Source organism: Mchenga conophoros, linkage group LG12 (genome assembly GCF_057382185.1).
Source record: "Mchenga conophoros isolate Kocher_MC1m ecotype Shallow Benthic linkage group LG12, M_conophoros_male_GT1.1, whole genome shotgun sequence".
In the NCBI taxonomy this organism is placed as follows: Eukaryota; Metazoa; Chordata; class Actinopteri; order Cichliformes; family Cichlidae; genus Mchenga; species Mchenga conophoros.
In genome coordinates, this window is record NC_140537.1 from 21,314,950 (window position 1) to 21,338,404 (window position 23,455).

The 23,455-nt window shown below is 40.6% G+C and overlaps 4 protein-coding genes across 9 annotated transcripts in view; 2 read left to right on the forward strand and 2 right to left on the reverse strand.

Moving 5' to 3' along the window:
• The window catches only part of mtrfr (mitochondrial translation release factor in rescue), a 19,443-nt gene extending 18,114 nt beyond the window's left edge, over nucleotides 1–1,329 (forward strand). For both annotated transcript variants that reach the window (XM_085294483.1, XM_085294484.1), the window contains exons 2-3: nucleotides 558–789; nucleotides 885–1,329. In XM_085294483.1, the coding sequence (XP_085150609.1) occupies nucleotides 558–789; nucleotides 885–1,115 (463 nt within the window). In that variant the 3' untranslated portion in view covers nucleotides 1,116–1,329. The remainder of the gene's footprint in view (nucleotides 1–557; nucleotides 790–884) is intronic.
• A 1,177-nt stretch (nucleotides 1,330–2,506) lies between these two features.
• kmt5ab (lysine methyltransferase 5Ab) lies at nucleotides 2,507–6,953 on the forward strand. The gene is made up of 8 exons (XM_085294480.1): nucleotides 2,507–2,837; nucleotides 3,034–3,137; nucleotides 4,277–4,424; nucleotides 4,596–4,800; nucleotides 4,921–5,008; nucleotides 5,408–5,467; nucleotides 5,574–5,764; nucleotides 6,210–6,953. Exons 1-8 carry the CDS (start codon nucleotides 2,828–2,830, stop codon nucleotides 6,418–6,420), a joined length of 1,017 nt encoding a protein of 338 aa, XP_085150606.1. The 5' UTR covers nucleotides 2,507–2,827; the 3' UTR covers nucleotides 6,421–6,953.
• A 1,499-nt stretch (nucleotides 6,954–8,452) lies between these two features.
• rilpl2 (Rab interacting lysosomal protein-like 2) lies at nucleotides 8,453–11,497 on the reverse strand. Of its 2 annotated transcripts, none has more exons than XM_085294486.1 (4): nucleotides 11,013–11,497; nucleotides 10,779–10,927; nucleotides 9,292–9,432; nucleotides 8,453–8,882 (listed from the first exon to the last, which is right to left on the reverse strand). In XM_085294486.1, the coding sequence occupies exons 1-4, from the start codon at nucleotides 11,304–11,306 to the stop codon at nucleotides 8,861–8,863; spliced, it is 606 nt and encodes a 201-aa protein (XP_085150612.1). In that variant the 5' UTR covers nucleotides 11,307–11,497; the 3' UTR covers nucleotides 8,453–8,860. The 2 variants fall into 2 exon arrangements, with proteins under 2 accessions (XP_085150612.1, XP_085150611.1); XM_085294485.1 differs by having other exon boundaries at nucleotides 10,779–10,930; nucleotides 11,013–11,496.
• A 1,121-nt stretch (nucleotides 11,498–12,618) lies between these two features.
• On the reverse strand, nucleotides 12,619–22,013 carry LOC146562587 (RILP-like protein 1). Of its 4 annotated transcripts, none has more exons than XM_085294461.1 (8): nucleotides 21,550–22,013; nucleotides 18,649–18,799; nucleotides 16,119–16,237; nucleotides 15,740–16,015; nucleotides 15,443–15,637; nucleotides 13,817–13,959; nucleotides 13,633–13,737; nucleotides 12,619–13,466 (listed from the first exon to the last, which is right to left on the reverse strand). In XM_085294461.1, the coding sequence occupies exons 1-8, from the start codon at nucleotides 21,838–21,840 to the stop codon at nucleotides 13,376–13,378; spliced, it is 1,371 nt and encodes a 456-aa protein (XP_085150587.1). In that variant the 5' UTR covers nucleotides 21,841–22,013; the 3' UTR covers nucleotides 12,619–13,375. The 4 variants fall into 4 exon arrangements, with proteins under 4 accessions (XP_085150587.1, XP_085150585.1, XP_085150584.1 ...); XM_085294459.1 differs by having other exon boundaries at nucleotides 15,740–16,045; XM_085294458.1 differs by having other exon boundaries at nucleotides 15,740–16,045; nucleotides 16,119–16,240.
• Between the last annotated feature and the right edge of the window lie 1,442 nt (nucleotides 22,014–23,455).

Below are 23,455 nucleotides of genomic sequence, written 5' to 3' on the forward strand. Positions count from 1 at the left end.
GAAAAGTGTATGCCCTGCAGAACCAATCAGAATGTGGGACAGGAGGACAAAGGATAAAAATGCTGTCCAGTCCTGCGTAAAGTGGGACATCCAATCACCCTTGTCCTGCACCACCCTCACACTTGTCTCTCACTCATGACAGTACCAGTTTCTCTCCTGGCGCCCTTTCATGTCCCTTCTCTATATCCACAGAGACACAGTCCAACTCCTTCTGACCTTCTCTGAGCTTCTCCATCAACACTATCACAGCTTAAAGTTGAAACGTAATAATGATAATAATTAGAAAAATAGAGTAATCGCTTATTCAAGTACACCAGTGTGGCTAAGTGATACGTGGTGGCGCTGTAGAGTCAGCATACCCACTATTCAATCCGCGAAGAAAAACACAACGACGGACGTAAAGAAGACAAACCGGAACATAAACAAAGGCTCAGCGTGACTGAAAGAGTGAGCCTGTGACACCTGTTGTTTTTTTCTGGATTAGAGAAATGAAAACTGTCTCTCTGTTAGGGTCTGGTGTGTTGTGATGTGATGTCCGTGTTTGTACCGATCACCAGCTTTGTGCGCATGCGGCTCACATGGATAGGCTCTCTGCTGCTTAGACCCCCTCCCACTGGACTCAGGTGTGTGTTGGCAGCCGGTAAAAAGGACCTGATAGACCTTCCTGTCCTGGTCGAGGATGAGCTCGAAGAGCAGTTTGTGAGAGGATCTGGACCTGGAGGACAGGCGACCAACAAAACCAGCAACTGCGTGGTGCTAAAGCACATCCCCACTGGGATCGTGGTGAAGGTGCTTTTTGTTCACCAATAGTTAATCGTGTAATGGTGTCCAGTACATCTGGAATACCTTTGATATTGTTTGTTGTCTTTTAATCTCCTCTCTAGTGCCACCAGACCAGATCTGTGGACATAAATCGAAAACGTGCCCGAGAGATTATGAGGGAGAAACTCGACGTTGCGTACAAAGGAGAGCTCAGTGAAGTTGTGATGAAGAAGAAGGAGTCTGTGCTCAGGAAGCAAGAAAAGAGGAGGAAGGCCAACGAGAACCTGGAGAGAAAGAGACTGTTGAAAGAAGCGCTGGCTGCAGACTCCAAGCCCGGAAATGACACTGTATGAGTGGTGTGTGTGTGTGTGTGTGTGTGTGTGTGTGTGTGTGTGTGTGTGTGTGGTCGGTGAGGTCAGAGATACTTGAATGATCCTGCACGTTGTGTCTGTAAAGCCTCAGTCTGAAGAAGTGCTGTCAGCTCTAATAACAAGATTTTATTTGTTTAGCTTCAGACAGGCACAGTATCAGTGTGTCACATAAGGATTAAAATAAAGTTATGTGTGATTGGTTGTTTATTCGTGTGAGTCTAAACTTGAGTTAAATAGGGGGGTCTGCTTCGTTTACCTTTAGATTCAAGTAGGATGGCAAAAATTTTGGAAGCCATGGAGCATTCAGCATATTTGAATTTCACAAGAAAAAGCTTAAAAAGAGACGAGTTGATCTGTGGATGTCTTCATGTTGAAACCTAAAGGTGTCACCAGAACACAGTAATATATAAGTGGACCTATTGCAAATGAACATAAAAAACGTTTGCTTCTATTTATACTGATTATAGGATGCTGAAAAATTGCATTGAAATGAATTACAGTTGCTGGACACTTTAAGTACCTTGCTGCTACCCAGTTAGATCCCTTTTTCCCTCCAGAGCTACCTAAATTCTTTTCACATAGATTCAAGATGGTGTCAGAAACATTCCTCTTTGGTCCATACCGGCATAATAGCATTGCACAGATTTGTAGGCTGAATATCCATGATATAAATGTCCTGTTCAATCGCATCCCAAAGGGGCTCTATTGAATTGAGATCTGGTGACTGTGGAGGCAATTTGAGTACTCAAGCAGTTTAAGATGCTTTTGGCTTTATGACATGGTGTGTTATCCATCAGAAAATGGGTGCTCTGTGGTCATAAAGGGATGATCAGCAGCAATACTCAGTTGGTACCAAGGGGCATAAAGTATGCCAAGGAAATACCATAACAAGTGGTTATTGGAGTTACTGTTACCTTCCTATCAGCTCAAAGCAGTCTGGGCTCCTCTGACTTCTATAATCAAGAAGGCATTTTAACCCAGAGAACTGCTGCTCACTGGATATCTTTACTCATTCAGACCACTATCTGAAAACACTAAAGATGGTTGTGTGTGAAAATCCCAGCGGATCAGCAGTTTTTTGTTTTTTTTTTACAATACTCAGACCAGTACGTCTGCATAATTTTTAACAGTACCTCTTACATCCTTTTGCCACTAGATGTCAGTAAAAATCTCTTTCTCTACATTAATAGGATGTTTTATTTAGAAAGTTTTATTTAAAAAGCAAATGTGGGTCTGTGCTCAATTCTAGCCATATCTAAGTAAAAATCATGATCTCTAGCTGTAAGTTATTGTCTTTTATTCTTATCTTTGCGATGTTATATTCCGTTAATATTACTTTTATAAGCTCTTTACAGGTAAACAGGCAAAACAGATTGTTTTGTGTTGCTATTAAAATAATTATCATTAACTGTTATTTAATGCCACTGAGAAAAACTTTTGCAAAGAGACCGATAACACGCAGAGCCGTCAGCTGGGGCCAATCAGAGAGCTGTTTTCAAACCCAAGCCCCTCCCGTCTGTACTTAAGAGCCAATGAGAAGCGGAGTAGTATTTTTAAATCCTCCACGCTCTCTCCGGAGTGATGCGGTCTGATATTTGTCGTTGCAGTGAACTGAGTACAGTAAGGGACCAGAAGACACAGGACTGCATTTAACAGCTCCCACGTCCTCTGTGGATTTTTATTTGTGTACTGACATGGCAAAAGGTAACTGAGACGTGTTGCTGTTTGTGTAGTAGCTGACTGCTAAATGCTAGTTAGCGCAAAAAAAGGGACTAGGTTTGTTAAAATACACGTGGCTGTTTACAAATAAAACTCAGCGGTAGTGTTTTTTTTTTGTCGTATATGTCAATGAATTGTTAGATAGAAGAGCTCAAATTTATTCATGTCTATGTTTATGCAGGGAAGAAAAATGTGCTGAGAGTCGACAAAAAGCCAGAGAACCCTGCTGAAGATACAGTAACCTCACTGACGGAGACAAAGGAAAACAAGCCAGCAAATAACAAGGTAACAAGGCTCTCCTCAGCTTATGCATCTCCAAAGCAGGAAGCTCACATTTTCTGGTAAACCAATTAGTGTTACTCTTGCAAGGGGTAAATCCTCCGCTTCATGCTGTGAACTAGGGGTTTCAAAAATAAGGGCCCGGAGACCAGAAGCTGCCCGGCAGATATTCCAGTACGGCCCAACTGGACAGGTTGAAAGAAGACCTACATTTTGGACTTTTAACTTTAATGTTATAGGTTTTACAGCTTTAGCTTTACTGATAAACACCTCCCTTCTGAGTATTCATGCTACACCAAAGTAACTAGGTTGATAGTTACAAAATATCTAATCAAAGTGGGCTTAATCTAGCTAGTGGATGTAAAATAAGTATGAGATTCCCTCTAGGTCCTTCATGTCCTTACTCAGAGTCCGGCCACAGTGGACACCTGGTTTCAGTACAGCTATTTGTATGTTATAACTTACTCCTTCTCTGTGTCTGAGTGAATGACCAACAGTAGTGCAAGGATTCACTGACCATGTTAATGAATTCTTGTGAGAGAAACTCCGCTTAACACACAAGTAGAGAGGGAGAAAAACTTGAACATTTAATTTGAGCAATTTGAAATTTAGGCCTGTGGCTTGCAAATGGCAGAAAAATATTAATGCCTCATCTTTTTTACAGTTTGCGCACTGTATGGGTCAGGAATGTATGCTCCTAATTTACTTTAGATTGCTGCATCCACATTCCTGTACTTGATTTAAACTGGATATTTGAATCGGTTAAATTGTGAGCAGATTTTCCTGCAAGTCCTGTCAGAAAATCTCAGTTTAGTGTTCCCTTTTATATATGTTATAAAGTATTGAATGAGTGAGAAACAGCTGATTATGGACAGAGTCTTTGTTAGAGTTGCCAGACCAAGCCGTGCAGTTTTTGCAATTTGTTCATGGTTTGTTTTTTTTTTGGACTCGGCTGGATTAAAGCGATGGATAAAATCTGTTTTCTGTTCTCAAAGGTGCTGGAAAGCACAGTGCTAAGTGTGCAACATGTCTCTAGATTTAGACAAGTTCCTGAACAGTGATGAAATGCTACACTTTGTTTATTGCATCAGATCACTCTCATACAGCTTTCTCTTTATGACCCATGTTTATAATGATTTTTGTAGGGTTGTAAAGGTAACGTGCAGACAGTTCTCCCAAGTCTACGGACTCCAAGCAAGCCCAGGTCCCCTCTGAGTGACAGTTCAAGCACGCTCATTCAGGAAGGAAATGATTCGGATTCAACTAAACCAGATATGCCAAAACTGAAAAAAGGTAAATTCTTAAATTAAGCACTTACTCTGTTATTTCACTGTTGTCCTTTTAGTTGCTGTTTCATCAGCATTCATGTGAGCTACACAACTTTCCAGGCTACTAGTAGTAGTAGCGCTCACTGACCCGTTCTTCTTAAATATTTGTGGTGTTTTTGTTTCTTCTGTGTTTAAGGCTCATCCAATAAAATGAAAGCTGAGGTATCCAAAGTCCAGAAGGCTGAAATGGCTTGTCATAGTGATGAAACAAGAGAAAAGGCCTCTGAGCAACCTGAGCAACCAAGCTCCACCTCGCATACTGACGTCAGGTCTGCAACAGATGGCAGTGTCCCAAAATCCAAGTCTCGGGGCAGAAATGGACACAAGCTGGGAGCAAAAAAGTGGGTACATGTCACCAACGTGCCAGTCTCATTAAAAACACAGAGGGGGTGGGCACGGACTCTTTCACACTCACTTGCACAAGCATAATGACTTATTACTCTGATGTCTCTTGTTTTCAGGATGGAGAGTAAAGCTCTTCAAAACAGAAAGGTCACTGACTACTTTCCCATCAGGCGCAGTAACAGAAAAACAAATGCAGAGTTAAAGGTCTGTATTGACTAATACTTTTCCAGATTTCTGAAAGGACTTCAAAATTTTTTGGTTGGGTTTTTCTTTTTTTTTTTTTTCTTTTTGAAAGCCACTAAATGCTGATCTATGACTCATTAAAGCATAGAGGCACCTAACTCGAGGGATGAACCATGAGTTGTGTCTACACAGTTGGCAAAGAAACAGTTAAATAACACATAATTTATTAGTTTCTTTTAGTTTATTAGTTTCTTTCACTGAAGCCTCATTGGAAATGGTCTCTGTGGAGTGGCTGTCGAGCCATTCTTAAGGGAGGGGGCGAAACTATTAAAACAAAAATGTATATAAAGTTGTCTTGATGTTCTCTTTAATAAAAAAAAAAAAAAAAACTAAACTAAATGATCTAATCACTGTTAACAGAGTGAACAACACAAGCACCTCGATGACCTGATAAAGAATGACATTGAAGAAGGAATGGAGGTAATGTTTACATTTGTGCCACTACAAAACTCTGCATGCAGACATGATCCCTGAATGCTGGTTAAGCAACATTTGCTAATCCAGTGTACATTTTCACTGTGAACAGGTCAAAAACATAGACGGCAAGGGGAGAGGGGTATTTGCTGTGAGTGGTTTCAAAAGGGGAGATTTTGTCGTGGAGTATCACGGAGACCTGCTGGACCTGGCTGAAGCTAAAATCAGAGAGGCCCAGTACGCTGAGGATCCTCAAACAGGCTGTTACATGTACTACTTCCAGTATCAATCCAAAACTTACTGGTAAGTCCAAATGGCATTGCTCTGCAAGAGGTCTCACACCCGTGCACACAAACCTTCAAAGTATGTGAGATTAATCTTTAATCATCAGTTTATTCAGTGTTGGCGTCTCACCATAGACCTGTATATATTCACCCTATGACTTTTTTTTTTTTTTTTTTTTTTTCCCTCCAAATAGTTTCTGTGTCATTTTTGTCTCCCTGGAAATCGAAATTCTAGTTGTACATAGGTTTTGTTTTGTTTTGTTTTTTTAGAATCATAAAAGCATGTGTTCTTTAGGATGAGTAATTATTTCTTTAATACAAAAAGCACTGTTATAAAACTTTATTCTAGCTGACATTTTATTATGCGAAAGACATCTCCTAGAATTAAAAACAAAAGTTTAATAGCTGTGATTTTAGTATGGACACCTGTCTTGTGTTGTGACAGTCATGTCTGTGTATCACAGTGTTGATGCCACAAAGGAAACGAGTCGGCTTGGTAGGCTGATCAACCACTGTAAAACTGGAAACTGCCAGACGAGGCTTCACCCCATCGATGGAACGCCTCACCTGATCTTGGTCGCCTCCAGAGACATCAATGCAGGCGAGGAGCTGCTTTACGATTATGGCGATCGGAGTAAAGCCTCAATCCTTGCTCACCCATGGCTCAAACACTGAGACCTTGACTTTTTTTTTTTTTTTTTCCGTTAATATATGAATTTGTCCCGTCTGCTGTCCAGTTTCTTTATGGAAAAAGATGTGATACTTGAAATGTTTTATTTTGTATAGATGCTCAAACTTCAGCTGGTGAAGTATATTTTTTATCAGGATTTTATATCTTTATGAAATGTAGCAGTCATTTTCTTTGAGAAGCAGGTTTGCACTGTGAACGGGGTTTCCTTTAGTAATTGTCATTCTAGCTTTTGTAAATTATTACATGTGCTGTAAATTGAGGAATAAAGCGGTCTTCATTCCTGCCGTGACATGATTGGTGGTGCATTCGATAACTAAATAAGGGACACATCTACTATCCTCCAGGTGGGACAAGACCATATCGTGCATCGGGGGTTTCAAACATAAGGCCAGGAGCCTGAATTGGCCTGGCGAAGACTCCAATGTGACCCATGGGATGGCTTTTTCAAACATTGTGAATTGGTTTTTTTTTTTTTTTTTTTTTTTTTTTTTTTTTTTTTTTGTTTTGTCTTTTTAAACTATATTTTCACAGGTTTTACAGCCTGGGCCATTCACAGCACACCAAAGTAATTAAATTATAGATTTTTATTTTTATTTATTTATTTTTATAAACACATTTACTTCTTTCAATTTAAGCCCAAAGAGTCATGTTGGCAGATTTCTTTCACTTACTACAGCAGTGTTTCTTCTCCATGAGACCTTCTGTTGAAATTGCAAAGTGACGGTACATTATGAATTGTTCTGTTATAGCCCAGCCACTACTGTGATTACAGTGATGATATTTAACATTTAGAGCCACTTAATTATGGGCTGGTTCCCATATGCAACACATGTCATTCTTGCTTCATTCATACAATGAACACATTGGAGAACAACTCCGCTGAGTCCAGTCTCTAGCCATGCAGTCTAAAGTGCCATTGGTGACCTGTTCCACCTCCTGCGCTACTGTCACCTCAAAATTAAACTCACAACATGATGCAGTGTGGTGCATTTTTATATAAAATCTTAAATGGTAAAAGGCTAAAAGTGTAATTACTCTGTCATCTTTTATAACTTAAAACATGAATACAAATAACTCTATTTCACCTAATACCTGTATAATAAACACTACATCTGTGCCTCTTCCCTCCTTTTTAATCGCCTAATTCCTACATTTATTTTAGCAATTGAAACATCCGTCAACATAGCGTACTGAAATTGATGTCCAGGTCAGAGGCAGGAGGACGTAGGAGAGGAGGGCACAAAGAAATAAAAGCCCATGTAGAGGGGCTTGTATCCAGCAATGGTCTCCAGCAGATACTGAACTCTAAATACTATGTTGCATGGTCCCTCCATGTTATATGTCCACAAATTCTTTAGTGCAGTTAGGAGATAAAAGCAAAATTTGCTACAAAATTTCTTTAAAACGTACCTGACGAGGCTTTAAGAGTGAAAGTAGGAATATTTCCACACATGCAGCTAGCACTTGAGATTGGGTTAAACAAGTGTGTAGTGTTAAAGCCATTTATCAGTGAGGCTAATTGGGGGGGAAAAAAGGGTTCATTTGTTAGAGAGCAAAAAAAATGGGACCCTGCAGCAATGAAAAAGGTCATGTGGTTCGAAGGGTGCAGATTTACTCCGTTCCAGAGTGATGGGCATCTTAGGATAAGAAGAGAGGGGATGATGTGATGTAGCAGTCAAGCCTACAGTACGAGCCTGTGGGAGCAGTGTTACGATGTGGTGGTTGGTGACTAATCTAAATATAGTGACCAGGTTTTTCCATCATTGCATGAACTGAACTGTCAACAAAGCTAAAGACAGTTCAGTGAAATATGAGAGTGGGTTACCTTTTTGTCCCGCCTACCCTTCTTCACACAAAACAGAAGTCAACGAGAGGACTTCAGCAAGAACAAAGCCTTGTAATCTGCTGATTAAAGCCTGTAAATCTATGCTGTAATTTGTGTATTAGCAATATTTTTGGCATCTGGCTAAAATATGATAAAACAAAAGCTTTTTAAATATTCAACTTGAGACAAAACACAAGTACAATCAAATTTATTATTAGATTTTGATTGGGTATTTCACCTTCATTAACAAGATAGAGATGAGTGATGGGAATGTGCCTACATAAAGACCTTATCGTGGCTCATTAAAAAACAAGAAAAAAAAAAAAAAGCTGATGTTCAAGTTTATAAATAATTATAAACTTGAACATCTAACATGATCATCACTTGTTAAATAATACTTTCCAGTTTCCTTTCCATATCTTATTTTTACAGAATTAAAAGATGTCTACTCTAAAAACATCTTAGGTTAAAAATGAGTACAAAATATAATGCTTATTAAAACTGACAAATACTTCTTAAAAAGTACAAAAGGAGTTTAATTGTGCCGACAAATCCTGTTTGTCTCCTACATGGTCAGTTCTCCGTGAAAGCTTTTCTTCTCATTTTCGCCTGAATGAAAACCTACAAACAGAAAGGTCAGAGTTAGCTGAAGGAGCGCTGGTGAACATGGAGCACGCAAACAACGCTGCATCACGGGAGGCTGTGATTACTGACGGAAGCATTTTGGCAGAGGCGTACTCTCTCTCTGCGTCTCGTTCACTGCTCAGACAAACATCCTGAGCGTCAGCATGAATTCACCCAGTCACAAGTATATCATTAGGAGACAGGAGACGGGCTGTGAGAACAATCTCCCTGCTAGCTTATTACAGCATCATGTGGTTGCTGCTCAGAATTCTTCTGAATCCTTTCCATTTGAGGTGCACGGCTTAAAACAAGGCCTACTTTTACTTCCTTTTTTCCGCTTTCTTTATATTATTTTTAGTCATCTGTAAATACTTTTGTTGGTAAACCGAGCCAGCTTGTTACTCACAGTTTGCCTATGGTCGTCTTCTCTTCTTTCGTGTCGTTTATCATGGCTGGTCTGTGCTCTGTAGCTGCAGGTGTCTCCACCTGCCATGGTGGAGATGGAGACACCTCCACCATGGCTGGTTCAGCTTGTGGCAGGATCCCACTGCAGGAGAACGGGGATATTTATGATCACTAAGAGTATTTTATAAGACAGGCTAATATTTCATTTTATGAGACATGATCGATCTTGCTGCTTTAAAATGACAACAAATTAAAAAAAACATGATGTGATTGACAATGAAATGTGAGGCTTCTATAATATGCATATATCCTTTTGCATTCATTGGCTAGTTGTGGTTCTTATATTTGTGCACTCAGTGTTATAATTACATAGTCACATTCACTCATTGGCACTTTATTAGGTACACCTGTTCAACTGCTTTTTAACAAAAATATCTAATCAGCCAATCACATGGCAGCAGCACAATAGATTCATGCACGTAGACCTGGTCAAGAGGAGGTGCTGAACTTTAAACCAAACATCAGAATAGAAATGAAAGGTGGTTTAAGTGACTTTGAAAGTAACATGGGGGTCAAACTAGACATGCTAGTCTGAGTATGTCATAAACTGCTGATCTGCTGGGATTTTCCCACGTGACCATCTCTATGGTTTACAGAGGCTAGCCTTATAAAGACCAGCTCAGATCAGAAACTGAGGCTCAAATTCACACGGTCTCACCAAAATTAGACAATAGAAGATTAAAAAAAATGGTGCCTGGTCTGAGGAATCTCGAGTTATACTGCAATGGCAGGGTCAGAATTTGCCATAAAACAAGATGAAAACACAGCTCAATTCGCCTTGTTTGAATGGTTCAGGCATGTGGTGGTGGTCATGGTATACTGATGCAGAGGATATTTTCTTGACACACTTTGGGCTTCTTTGTACCAACTGAGCATCGTAGAAACCATCTACCTGATCTTTATAACTACTGTGTACTCATCCTCAGATGGCCGCTTCCATAACAGGCCGTGTCACAAAGCTCAGAGCATGACAGTGAGTTCAGCTCAAATGGCAACCACAGTCACCAAATCTAACAGCCTCTAACAGCCCACAAGTCTGCAGCAATGGTGTGATGCTGTCATGTCAACATCAAAATCTGAGGAATGTTTCCAGCTCCTTGCTGAATCTGTGCCACAATGAATTAAAGGTTTGAAGGCAAAAGGTGGTCCAACCTACTAGCAAGTTGTACCTAATAGAGTGGCTGATCATTTTATGCATTTCCCCATGGACTCAGTGTAATTCTAGTTGAAACTGATATGAGATTCAAGCCAGTCTGACATAGCATTATACAGCAGCCCATCAATAAATCCTCTTACAAGCGCACAGTCTTCAGGTGTATTGACACTGAGCAGGTGCATTAGCTACATGTTTCTGATATAAATAAAGATTTATCATTATTTTATGTACTCTTAGAAGCCAGAGTGAACTTTACATTTCACACCGGTTACCTCTTGTACAGCTGAAGCTCCTCCTGGGCCACCATGAGCTGAGCCTTCAGCTGGTTCCTCTCTTGCAGCACCTCCTTCAGCTCCTGCATAGTGAATCGGGGTCTGTTAGGGTCTGTCAGGTCCACCACCAGCTGGTTCGGTCCCGAAGTCTGCTGTGATTAAAAAAACAAAAAGCCATATTTAAAGGTCTACTTCTATCTGACAAGAGCCTGAACTATAGAGCGTCAAACTCACCGCGCCAGGCCTGGAGGAGCCCTCCTTTATGATCCTATCCAGTTCGCTCTTGAGGTTGTCCCGCTCCATTTTCAGCTCCTCCAGAGACAAGTTGTACTTGTTGACCAAAGTCTCAAACATTTCCAACACACGGACTATCCTAAACTGTAGGTCTGACACTTCTTCGCCAGTGCTGCTGATTTTTAACAGATCTCTTCCGATTACGTACGAGATATCATACACATCTTCCACAGTGAGCTCGAAAGCGTCCTTCTCGAAAGCCCGAGCTGGTGACGATTCCTCACCAAACTCCATGACTCAGCGGGACGGCCGAAATAAACTCGACTTTTTTTCCCCCGGATGCCACTCATAAGTCCTTAAACCCCACTCTTTCTCACTCTTTCTCGACTTCGGCTCGTACAGAGCGAAGGTGGCTAACTTTGGAGAAGCAGCACTTCCCCCATCACTCACGCACCAATGGCGTGACTCGTCGGACAGCAGAGGAGGGCAAAGTATCCTAGCGACAGGTGAGTACGAAGATCGTGTATAAGTCAAGAGCGCTCACTTGGCTCTGGCTATCCGCCAGATCACAGATCGTCGGTTTGTAAGGAAAATAAAGCAGTTTGTGAGTGAGACATCACTCTTCATATAGTCTCTCTGAACTTCTCTCAATCAAATCAGTTGAGAAAACACGTGATTTCATGTATTTTGTTTTAGTGGCTCTGGTTAGCTGACTAACTACAGTAAAACAAAAGGTTTGGGAGAAAAATATCCTAAATCTTTAAGATTGAAATTTGATGACTTTTCCGAAAATGACACAAAATAAACAAAAAATATTTTCTTACATTTTATACTGTTGTTCAGTACAAGTTTTTGTACATTAAGGCTGTTCCGGATAAAATTTAACCCACATCTGTGCTCCAGTGGGTCATATCTGGGAAAATAGTTGTTTCAGGAATTCAGAAACTGTACATCTCCGATCTTTGTGTACTTTTTGTGGGGTAGCTTAATCTAGCATATAAACTGAATAAAAATATCATGGTATTGTGTAATTCAACTGTATGTCTTTCAGAAATCTTTAGCAATTTGAAGTTTTATTTATGTGTGCTCAATTATGGGACTTTGCAGGATTACTGACCTTTTTTTAATTTAAATTTTAACTACCAAGTAAACTGAAAAATTTTGATTATCTGATATATGAAGCTAAAATATCTCAGCTGTCATTACAAATGTTCAAATTTTGGACCATGAAATTTTTATGCAAATTAAAGATGGCTGAGCAGAAGGCTTGGTTGATTTGAGAGCAATGGCCCTTTTAGTATTTTTATGATACAGAAGTAAGGACAGTGCTTAACAGTTGTAATAGTTATACATAGTTAATGGTTTGTAATGCCCATAAAATGCACTTCCACTGCTCTGTGAATCATTAATTCAGCATTAATGCGTCTGGATATGTTTTTAATGGTCAAATGGTATTCTATGCATAACAACAGGAGCTCTTTTCCCTAGTTATTCCTTTTTCAGTTTTGCTTTCTTTCTGCTTGCTAATTTTGCAAAATTAATGAAGATATATTTTTAAAAAGAGCAAAATATCGACTGTGTTTCATTGTAACACCAAAAAAATTCAAAAGTTTAAAAATAAAACTTTATTACTTTATTTCAAACAAACATTATTTTCCCTGTGCATCCTGGCACATACCAGTAGTTATGATAGTATTTATAGAGTATTCATTAGTGATGGAATATACTTCTCCTGGAGATTAAGACTTGCCAGTGTACACCACGATGTTTGGTGCCAGGCTGTAGTGATTAGCACAAGCGCACTCTCTTCATGATGAGCTCATAGAATAAAGGCACTTCAACTTTCATGATCATGTGCTTACTTTGCTATCAGATGCATCTCAACATGAACCAAACAAGACATTCAGTTTATAGGCTCAACAAATACTCTGTATATGTGTATATGTATTTGGAGCCATGCAATAAGAAGCTTAAATGCTAATATAAAGCGTCTGACATGTGCAGCATCAAAAGTCTCCCTCAGTATATCTGCATAAAGCAAAGCACTTACAGGTGGTGACTTTCCAAAGACATAAAATATGACTGTGACAGGTCATAAAAACACCTGAGAAGGTCCAGATATGGCCATTTGCCTCACATTTTAACTGCTGAAGTTTATGTAAAGCTCAAAGTAGCAAAAATAAAAACAAGAAGTATCATCAAAATAAACATTAATTCCTTAAATCGCCACATTTTTAAATGTAAAAACACAAGATGGGTTTGGTTTTTAATAATTAAGGATCGGAGCCATTAAACCCAGGCGTGTCGGTTAGAAAACTCGTGCTGAGATGATGTGGTTTAAAAAAAAAAAAAAAAAAAAAAAGTCATACGAAGGAAAGTCTTCTGATTGGCAACAATGTTGGATCGTCTGTGATCAAACCGGCAGCCACCATTGGCATAATAGCTGTGAAGATCCTGTCAAGACAGGAAAAGAGAGAAAACACATCATATGTAAAGACTATGTGAAATCAGTATTATTGAGTCATGTATTATTAGGCCATGTTATCCTACACAGGAGCAGAGTACTGATATTTCAAATAACAGGAGTAAGAAAACCATAACAAACAAAGTCATCGCTCACAAGCGTCTTATTCCTGATTCACGTTGATCAGCCACAGGTAAGCTCGGAGGAGGAGACGGAGAGGAGACAATGGAGCCGGTGTTCTCCTCAGTGTTCAGCTCATCACTGAAGGATAAGGAGGAGGTCAATGTCAGCTTTTGCATCCGCGCCGAGTCAAATTTTATGCCTGTGAAGGAAGTCGTACCTTTTATAGTATGCCAGCTCCTCCTGCAGCAGGAACACCTGAGCTTTGAGTTCATTCTTCTCCTGCAGGACGTCCCGCAGCTCCTGCAGGGTGAAGCGAGGCTTGTCCGAGTCCTCCTCTGGCTCTTCATCCGTCGATCCATTCTGCATTCAAAACAAATATTCATTCTTTCTACTGCACAGCTTAAAAACAAATACTATAAAATGAAAGAGGTTGGTTATGCTGTTGAAGTCAAACTGGTTTTCTCCAGCAATGTACAACAGAAAAAGGAGCAAACAAAGTTTCAACCATGAGTCGCCGTTCTTGTGCATTTAACAAAAAAAGGTCATGTCTGACAGATGTTCATCGCCTTAAGGAAACACTACATGACAAAGTTTGTCTGAATCTGCCTACGCTGACCTGTCTAATGTCTCTGGCATTGTGATATGAGCATTAACAATAACATCAGTCCAGTGAGTGTCATGGTGTTATGGCAGATTAGCTAAACGGTGAAACAATCTTCTCCCAGCTGTGCATCACTTCAGGCATATTTAAACATCCAGTGCTTGATCATTTTCAGCACCAATGAGGCGTAGCTAGTAATAAAGTGTGGACAAACTATTTTTACCTTGCTCCGCCCTTAAAACTGTGGCAATACCAGTATCCTGGCATGGCTACGCACACCTCATTATACCACTGTAGCATCAACAAACTACAGATCCATCAATTTCTGCTGCTTATCTGGGGTCGGGTTGTGAAGACATCTGCCTATGCAGGGAAGTCCAGACCTTCCTCTTCCCAGTCATCTCCTCCAGCTCATCCAGCTCATACCAAGGTATTTCCAAACCAGTTGAGGGAAGTAATCTCTCCAGCCTGTCCTGGGTCTACCTCGAGGCCTCCTCCCATTAGGACATGCCTGGAACACCTCGCCCACAATTGATCCCAGTTGGATCCTGAACCACCTCAGCTGGCTTCCTTTGAGAAAGGCCAGCCACCCTTCTGAGGAAACTCATTTCCACTGCTTATATCCACCATCTGATTCTTTTGATCACTACCCAAAGCTGTGTGACCACAGGTGAGGGTGGGGACGTAGATCAAATCGACAGCTTTGAGATCTTTTCACCCAAACACACTCGAAGCACCAATCTGTCTGACGATCTCCCCTCTCCCCTCACTCATGAACAAAACCCCGAGATACTTTAACTCCACCACTAGCGGCAGCATCTCATCCCTGACCCACTGCTCTCACTCTCGCTGCCTCACACTCAGCTTCGAACCACTTCAGTGTGAGCTGGAGGCCAGCACGTATAGAGGGAACAGATCATGGTTTCATGGTTCACTGGAGTCCCAAAAATCTGGTCTCCTAGTTTCACCCTATGACTTAACCCTGGTCCTTCATGTCCCACCTGCAGTGGCTCTGTGTCCCAGCAATGGGCCCACCCCACAGTTTGAGAACCACTGACCTGAAGTTAAATTAGATTAAACCAGATACATCTGTGAGTAGTGAGATTAAAGATGGTACCAGCTGACTGCTGTGCCTCACTATGACAAGGTGATAACAACTATTTAGTGTAAACAGCCTTATGGCAGCTCTGCTATAACAACACAGCAGCACTGGCTAAATAGTAAAGTGTACGTGGACATTACCAGCAACAATGTTGTTGAGTTCTCCTCTTCATCTCCGTCTTCCTTGTTATCCTCTCTGTTTGCTGACTTTCGGAGAAAGGAAAGACTCTTGTCGCACTCGAAACAGTTTTCCAGAAAGTCTGGATCTGCCCCACACTCCACCCACACTGAATTTGGTTTGAAGGAGCTAGAAAGGTGAGCTGCTGCTGCTGCAGACTAGATTTGTGACACATAAAAGCCACTTAGGCAAAAAACAAAACAAAAAACCCACCCACAAATAGTTTAAACATCTGCTAAATATCAGGTATTTTTTCTTACAGTCATCAGTGGGGATGCAGGTGAAGAAATCTCAGAATTTGACAGAGGCAACTCTTCTGTCTGAGCGACTTCTATCTCTCGCTCCAGCTCCCGCAGCTCCTTTTTCAGCCTGGTGACCTCCAGCCGCAGAGCCCCCGCTTCCTGGTGTTGTGCCTGGGCTGCAGCTTCCAGCTCAGCCCTCTGCTGAATCAGGGTCTTGCCCTGGGCCTCCATCAGTCCTATCCTGTGAAGAAGCTCCTGGTTCATCCTTATCAGCCGATGCTGCTGCAGCTGGAGCTGAAGTTCAGAGAATTTGCTCCATGAATTCTAGTAAAACAAAGTTGTTGTTTTTTGTTTTATAGTACATATATTCTTAGATGCAGGTATTGTGAATCCTCACCGCCTCGATATCCTCATTTTTTAGCGTCAGCTCATGATCTTTAGCCCGGATGTCGTCTCTCTGTTTATCCACCAAGTCTTGAAGTTTCTTCATCACTTGTTTTTCTTTCTCTGACATTCCTGCTGTAATCCAAATTAATAAATTAATGCTCACAGAAGGGTTACATAAGCATTCAAATAAGCACAGTAAAATAGGTTTTTAAAAAATCAAAACAGAGTGAAATTCTGCACTCGGGCAGATTTTGCACTAAAAACTTTTACCAGCATGAAACCGAACAGAACTACAATCACATTTAAAGAGTTACGAATCCACAGGAATATTTTTCAGTACGGATGCACTGTGTACTGTAAATCCTCCAGTTAAACACCAGGGTCACAGTCATTTGTTTTAAACAGCAAACGCCTAAAACTATTAAATGACACAATTTCCATGGTGTACACCTTCTTAATTTGGTGTATTAATACACAAAATAAAAGAGTGCAAAAGATTTATAAAAATATTTAACTTTTCAATTTAAAGTAAAATATGATAGGTTATTTTCCCAAAACATAGAAACTTTCACAAATGGCTTTGAGATTCAAGAAAATAAAGTACCATAGATGTATATGTTTGAGACAGATAAGGTGTCAGTGGCCAGAGGAGTCACGTCATGTAATATCCTGTTGTTTGTGTGCTTATAACCAGTGCATGTGCTGCAGCCCTGACAGTAAGTATAAAAGCACTTCCACACAGAGCAATATTTTAGTCGGATTCAAAAATAGACTTCTTCACAAGCTCCCGGCTTTCTCTCTGCACAGCCTAATGCCCAGGGTGGCAGTGTGTAACATACAGCAGACTGTTATGAGTATGAAACACATTTCAGATTTTCAGCCAAGACTGATCTTTAAGAGTCAGAGCAGAATTATTACAGTCTTGCATTTTTTTTTGTAATAACATTTGAGTTTTTATTTTCAGTTCGGTTTAGTTTCAACCAGTTTGCACAGTGGATTTTCTCGTGTTGGATGTTAGTTTTTTGTACATTTCTTCCACTTATCCAAAACAGGGTCACAAGGGGGGTTTCGGGGCTGGAGCCTATCCTAGCTACCATAGGGCGAAAGGCGGGATACACCCTGGACACGTTGCCAGCCTGTCGCAGGACTAAGACATAGAGACAGACAACCATTCGCACTCACGTTCACACCTATGGACAATGTGGAATCATTATTTAACATAAGCCCACTAACTGCATGTCTATGGATTGTGGGAGGAAACCAGAGTACCCAGAAAGAACCAACAAAGACACAGGGAGGAAAAGGTCAGATGCTGGATTCGAACCCAGGATCTTCTTTTTGTAAGGAACAATGCTAACCACTCACAGATTTTTGTTGTAATAGACCTCACTGCACTGAATCATACTTGTTATTAATCTCTGTCTCTCTTCCGCAGCATGTCTTTTATCCTGTCTTCCTTGTCTCACCCCGACTGGTTCCGGCAGATGGCCGCCCCTCCCTGGAGCTGGTTCTGCCGGAGGTTTCTTCCTGTTAAAAGGGAGGTTTCCATTCCCACTGTCGCCAAAGTGTTTGCTGACAGGGGTCATATGATTGTTGGGCTTTTCTCTGTATGCATTATTGTAGGGTTTACCTTACAATATCAAGCGCCTTGAATCAACTGTTGTTGTGATTTGGCGCTGTATTAATAAAATTGAATTGAATTGATCATATTGACATGACAGCATCACACAGTTGCTGCAAATTTGTCAGCTGCACATCAATGATGTGACTCTCCAATTCCACCACATCCAAAGGTGCTCTGTTTGACTGAGATGGGGTGACTGTAGAGGTCCTTTGAGTACAGTGATCTCACTGTCACCTTCAAGAAACCTGGTTGAGATGATCTGAGTTTTAAGATCTGTCCATAAAGAGATGGATACGGTCAGCAAGAGCACTCGGGTAGACTGTGGGGTTTAAGGAAGCAGGAAACGTTTTTCTAATCTTCTGTTGTCCAGTTTTGAGGAGCCTGTGAAGCAGTTTTCTAATCTTAGCTGACAGGAGTGGCACCCAGTGTGGTCTTCTGCTTCAGGTTCCTCATGTTGTGCATTCAGAGATGGTCTTCTGCACACCTTTGTTGTAACTCGTGGTTATTTGAGTTACTGCTGCCTTTCTCACAGCCTGAAGCAGTGTGTTTTTTGCTTCCGACCTCTGTTATCAACAAAACATTTTCACCCCCCGCTCACTGTATATTTTCTCTGTTTGAACAATTCTCTGTAAACCTTAGAAATGGTTGCCTGAAGAAAAAAAATCACAGCAGATCAGCAGTTTGTGAAATACTGACACAATCCATCTAGCAGCGACAACCATGCCATGTTCAGAGTCACTTAAATCACTTTTCTTCTCTATTTTGATGCTTGATTTGAACTATAGCAGGCCATCTTGACCATGACTACGAGCATACATCCCTTGAGTTGTCCACTAAGATGTAACACACCAACTGTTTTCTTATTCAAGGTTTGTGTATTAAACCCTGGCCGAGAGCTTTTTGGTAATCAACTCACCTTCATGTTTCTGCAGATCTTCCTCTGTGACCGGTGTCTCTTTAAGTGAGAGGCTCACCAGCAGCCTCTTGTTCTCCGCCTGAAGCTGAGTGATTTGAGAAAGCAGGTCCTGGACTTCTCCTCTCCACACATCCTCCAGCAACTCCAACTCCTGAGCACAAAAATGAGGACACTTCAAATGGAGTACTGGACCCATTAATACTTTAAATGGAAAAAAGGAAGCTAGGGGCATGTTAGATTTTTTTCTTTTATCAAAAGAGATCATCCCTTACTTTATGAGGATGGATCAAACCTATCACACTCTGTGCTCCACACAAGCAGTGAATCAAAATAAAGTCTAATTTGCATCTAAATGTAGAAATAAGAAAAAGCTTTTTAGTCCTGATTCACCGTAAATATCCTGAGACTGAATAGAAATGACCAAGAACTGATAACTAATCACAAGAAAACTCAGCTTTTGTGCATCCAGTGCTTGAAGCTGAGAAGAAATAGTGTGAAAATTAGAGTGTGTGCTTGTGTTAGCTCTGAGAGGCACTGGCCACCTGTCCATGCTGTTTCACGCCACTTGTTCAAAGAGGGGATAGACTCTAGCGGTCACATGACCATAAAACAAGGTTACAGGGTCAGATGTGTGTGTACTATTTTTCCATGTTTTAGATCGAGCAGTTTTAACATTACATGAAGATAACATCTTCATCGTGATTTTCTGGTAGAGAGCAGAATTCATGGATCCATTAATTAAGGCAAGTCGTCCTGAAGCATCAAAGCAGCCCCAGACCGTCACACTACCACCACCATTTCTGATTAAAATGCTGTGTAAGTTTAACATAGGATGCAATGGGACGCAAACCTTTCAAAAGGTTCAGCTTTTGTCTCGTCAATCCACAGAATTTTATATATATATTTATTTATTTTTTGGAAATGTGAGTCAAGACTTTGTTTTCTTTATGCACAGGAGTGGTTTTCGCCTTAGAGCTCTCCCATGGATGCCATTTTTGCCCAGTCTCTTTCTTACTGGAATCATGAACTCTGATCTTAACTGAGGTAAGTGAGACCTGGAGTTCTGTAGATGTTGTTCTGAGTTCTTTTGTGATCTCCTGGATGAGTCGTTGACGCACTTTTGGAGTCATTTTGGCAGGCTGGTCACTTCTGCAAAGGTTCAGCACTGTTCCAAGTCTTCTCTATTTTCTGTATAATGTCTCTCATTGTGTTTTACTGGAGTCCAAAGCCTTAGAAATGGATTTGTAGCCCTTTACAGAATGATAGACGTCAGTAACTTTCTTTCTCAGCTGTTTCGTTGAATCGTGGCATGACGTGTTGCTTCTTCACTTTGTCAGACAGACTGTGATTTCCTGATTCAACAGGTCTAACAGTAATCAGTCCTGGGTGTGGCTGGAAACAGAACTCAGCTTTAACTATCAGTAACCACAAAAAATGTGGTTAATGATAGTTAATTACGGGGTTGTGGAGAGAGAGTTTTTACTTTAACACACAGGGCCAGGTAAGTTTGGAAAACTTTTTTCCCCTTAAAAAAATGAATTCATCATTTTAAAAACTCAGGTTTTACACACACACACACACACACACACACACACACACACACACACACACACACACACACACACACACACACACACACACACACACACACACTCTGATGGTTGCATCGTGGGACTCCATTTCAGCAGTGCTTCCAGATTTGCTTTTTGATCATTGGAGAGTTGCTTAAAAAAATGATTATGTATTTCAGTACTGGTTACACCTGCATCAGGAAATGATAGAAGTGCGAGAACAAAAACAAAACCTCTTTGGCCTGCAGCAACACTGAAGGCAACAAAATTAATTTTCTTGTCACTGAAAATGTAAGTAATTTTCTCAACCCTATAAAAAAAAATTGCGTCTCTGCCACCGCTTCTTTCATGAAAACAAATTATTATCTCAGATGGGCTGATTTCTTGTAAATCTGAGAGTTGTTTGTGTAAACTGTGCAGCTAATGGCTCTAATCCACAGCTAAAATAAATGAAATATTGTGCTGGATAAGGCCAGCCGCACATCTGGTTTATTGCTCCCAAAATCTGTACTTAAAATACTCAAGCATACACATGTGTCTTAAAGGTCCGGTCTTGTTATTATACATGATAGGAGGTTGTTTGATTCATTAGACAGTGTGCTATAAAGCAGTTATGTAATGGATGTGAAATGGTCATCCTACTGCAGCAATCTAATGTTAAATAATACAAACAGTGCTCAAAGCAACTCATTAAATGCCACTACCTGAATATAGTTGTTATAGTTTTATTTTTTCATTAGTTTCCAGAGATGATTTTCTTGTATCAGTTTAGTTAGTATTGTTTGAAAATATTTAGCTTTAGTTTAGTTTTTATTAGTTTCAGTATTTGTTTTGGTCTTTTTAAATTTTATTGTGTGCAGAGCATGTGCCAGAGACTATATTTAGGAAAAATCAGAACATGTAAGTGTTTAAAAGCAGCTGACTCACAGTCCAGACACTTAAATCAAAGCCTCATCCGGCAAGCTGTAATAATATTTAATCTCTATGCTTATTTTAGTTTCGTTTTCCAAGTTCACAAAATCGTTCCAGTTAGTTTTCCCCTTTTTTGTATTTCTAGTTTTTATTTTAGAAGTTACAATATTTTTCCACATCTAGTTTTAGTTAACTACAATAACCTATGACTGAAGGAAAATACACAAATGATAGCTTCAATAGGCATCCACAAACATTTTTAGCTGTATTTTCTCCACTTTATTCTGTTTTTCCACACTAAAAGCTGAATTATAAAATGTGCTGATATCCTTTTTGCTCACCCGACACAAGGCCTCATAAACAGGTACACACACAGGTGGAAGTAGAAACAGGTGTCTGCAGGTAGGTTGACACTGACCTTCTGGTGCTTCCTCTCCTGCTCGTGTCTGTCGCTCCGCTCCTGCCGCAGTCTGTCAAGCTCCCTCCGCAGGTCCTCGGCCTCCTGCCCAGTGGCTCCGCGGCTCACCAGCGCCTCCAGTAGCTCCAGGACCCGAACCACTCGGGGCACCAATGCGACGAGAGCGTCGCAGCCAAACTTGTCTATCATCCGCTCAAACTCCTGCCCTAGCACCGCCGCTATCTCATACACATCCACAACCGTGAGCACCGCCGCGGGTTTGTCCAGCACCGACACAGCCCGGTTCTCCATGCCTGAGCTCAGTTTTATCTACACCGCAGGACTTTTACATATTTTCATGTCCTCTCAGTCTCCGAGAGGACTAATTTGCAGATAGACGAGTTTACCTAAGCAAACAGGAACCTGAGCGAGAACGCAGTTTGTTGACAGTTAAAACTTTCTGCTGCCCCTCGGATGCCGCGTTCACATACCCGCGAAAAGTCGTAAATGTCCTCATCCGCGGTAAAACGTGACATTTTTGCATGTTATCAGATGTAAAACAGAGACGTGACGAAATACGAGGGAAAACGTGTAAATACCCCCTTTCATTTTTTTTAAAGGACCGGTGATTATTGGAAGTAAAATAATTTTGGCGATACTTGGAGTCGTGTATGATGAAACAGCAGTTCGTTGGGTGTTTAAACAAATATCAGTGCTTTTTTTTTTTTTTTTTAGCTCACGCTAAGTAAGAAAACTGAGAGAAACGCATACTCCTCTGTTCCAGCAGTTCAACGTGTGATTTCAAGACGCTGGTCATATTTAAAATTGTCTGTGAAGGCAGCAATCCTCGTTGTCTCCAGGCCGAACTGCGCATGTCAAAATATCAGTAATTCGTTACCTTTTATGCTCCTAATGTAGGCTCTAAAATATCCCGGCCGTACGTGGCGCCTTAGCGACAAGCAGGAAATAATAAGCAGTACAGCAAAATACATAAAACAAAAAAAAGTTAATTGAAAATATTAAAATATCGCCAGTGTCACTGATATATGTTGTGGTAACAATGCATGGTTCATATGTTCAGTGTTATTTTTTAATTGTCTGAATTAGTCATTAATAATTTGAAAGCGTTTATTAATATTATTATTATTATTGTAAATTTCCAGGTAAGTTTTGCAAAATTCATATATATAAAATGCACAAAAGGCTGCAATTAAAACGGTTCTAGTTAGAAATGTTCTTTTGAACCTCTTCTTTGTGGTTTCAAGCTCATGCGTATTGACATCGTTACAAATGTCCATTATTCAGCATTAAGCCGGGCATGCTGAATGTACTGTTTGTTTGTTTTATGTATCTTTATTCAATGGAAAGTAAGATGTTTGAATTACACAGATACATTAACCATTACATAGCCACTGACAGGGCAGTAATTCATTTTTACTCATGTAGACCTTCTGAGGTTTAAATTGACCATCAGAATGAGGAAGAAAGGTGGTTTAAGTGATTTTAAACGTGGCATGGTTGTTGGTGGCAGAGAGGCTGGTCTGAGTATTTCAGAACCTGCTGGGATTTTCCCCACACAACGTTATGGCATGGGCATGTGTGACTGCCAGTGGAAGTGGGTCACTAGTGGTTGCTATCGATGTGACTGCTGATAGAAGCAGCAGGATGCATTCTTAAGGGTACAGAGGTGTACACTCTGCTCTGATTCAGCCAAATATTGAAAACTGATCAGACAGCACTGGAAAATGCAAGTAGATATGACATGGCCCAATCCATACTGATAAAGGAACCAAATTTTTTGTGAAGGGAAAGAAATCACCTGACAGACCAGCTTTTCAGTTATTACAAACAAAACTGAGGGCAAAGAGAGACCCACAAGCAGTAACTGAAGGCGTCTGCAGTTATGGCCTAGCAGAGCATAGGGAAC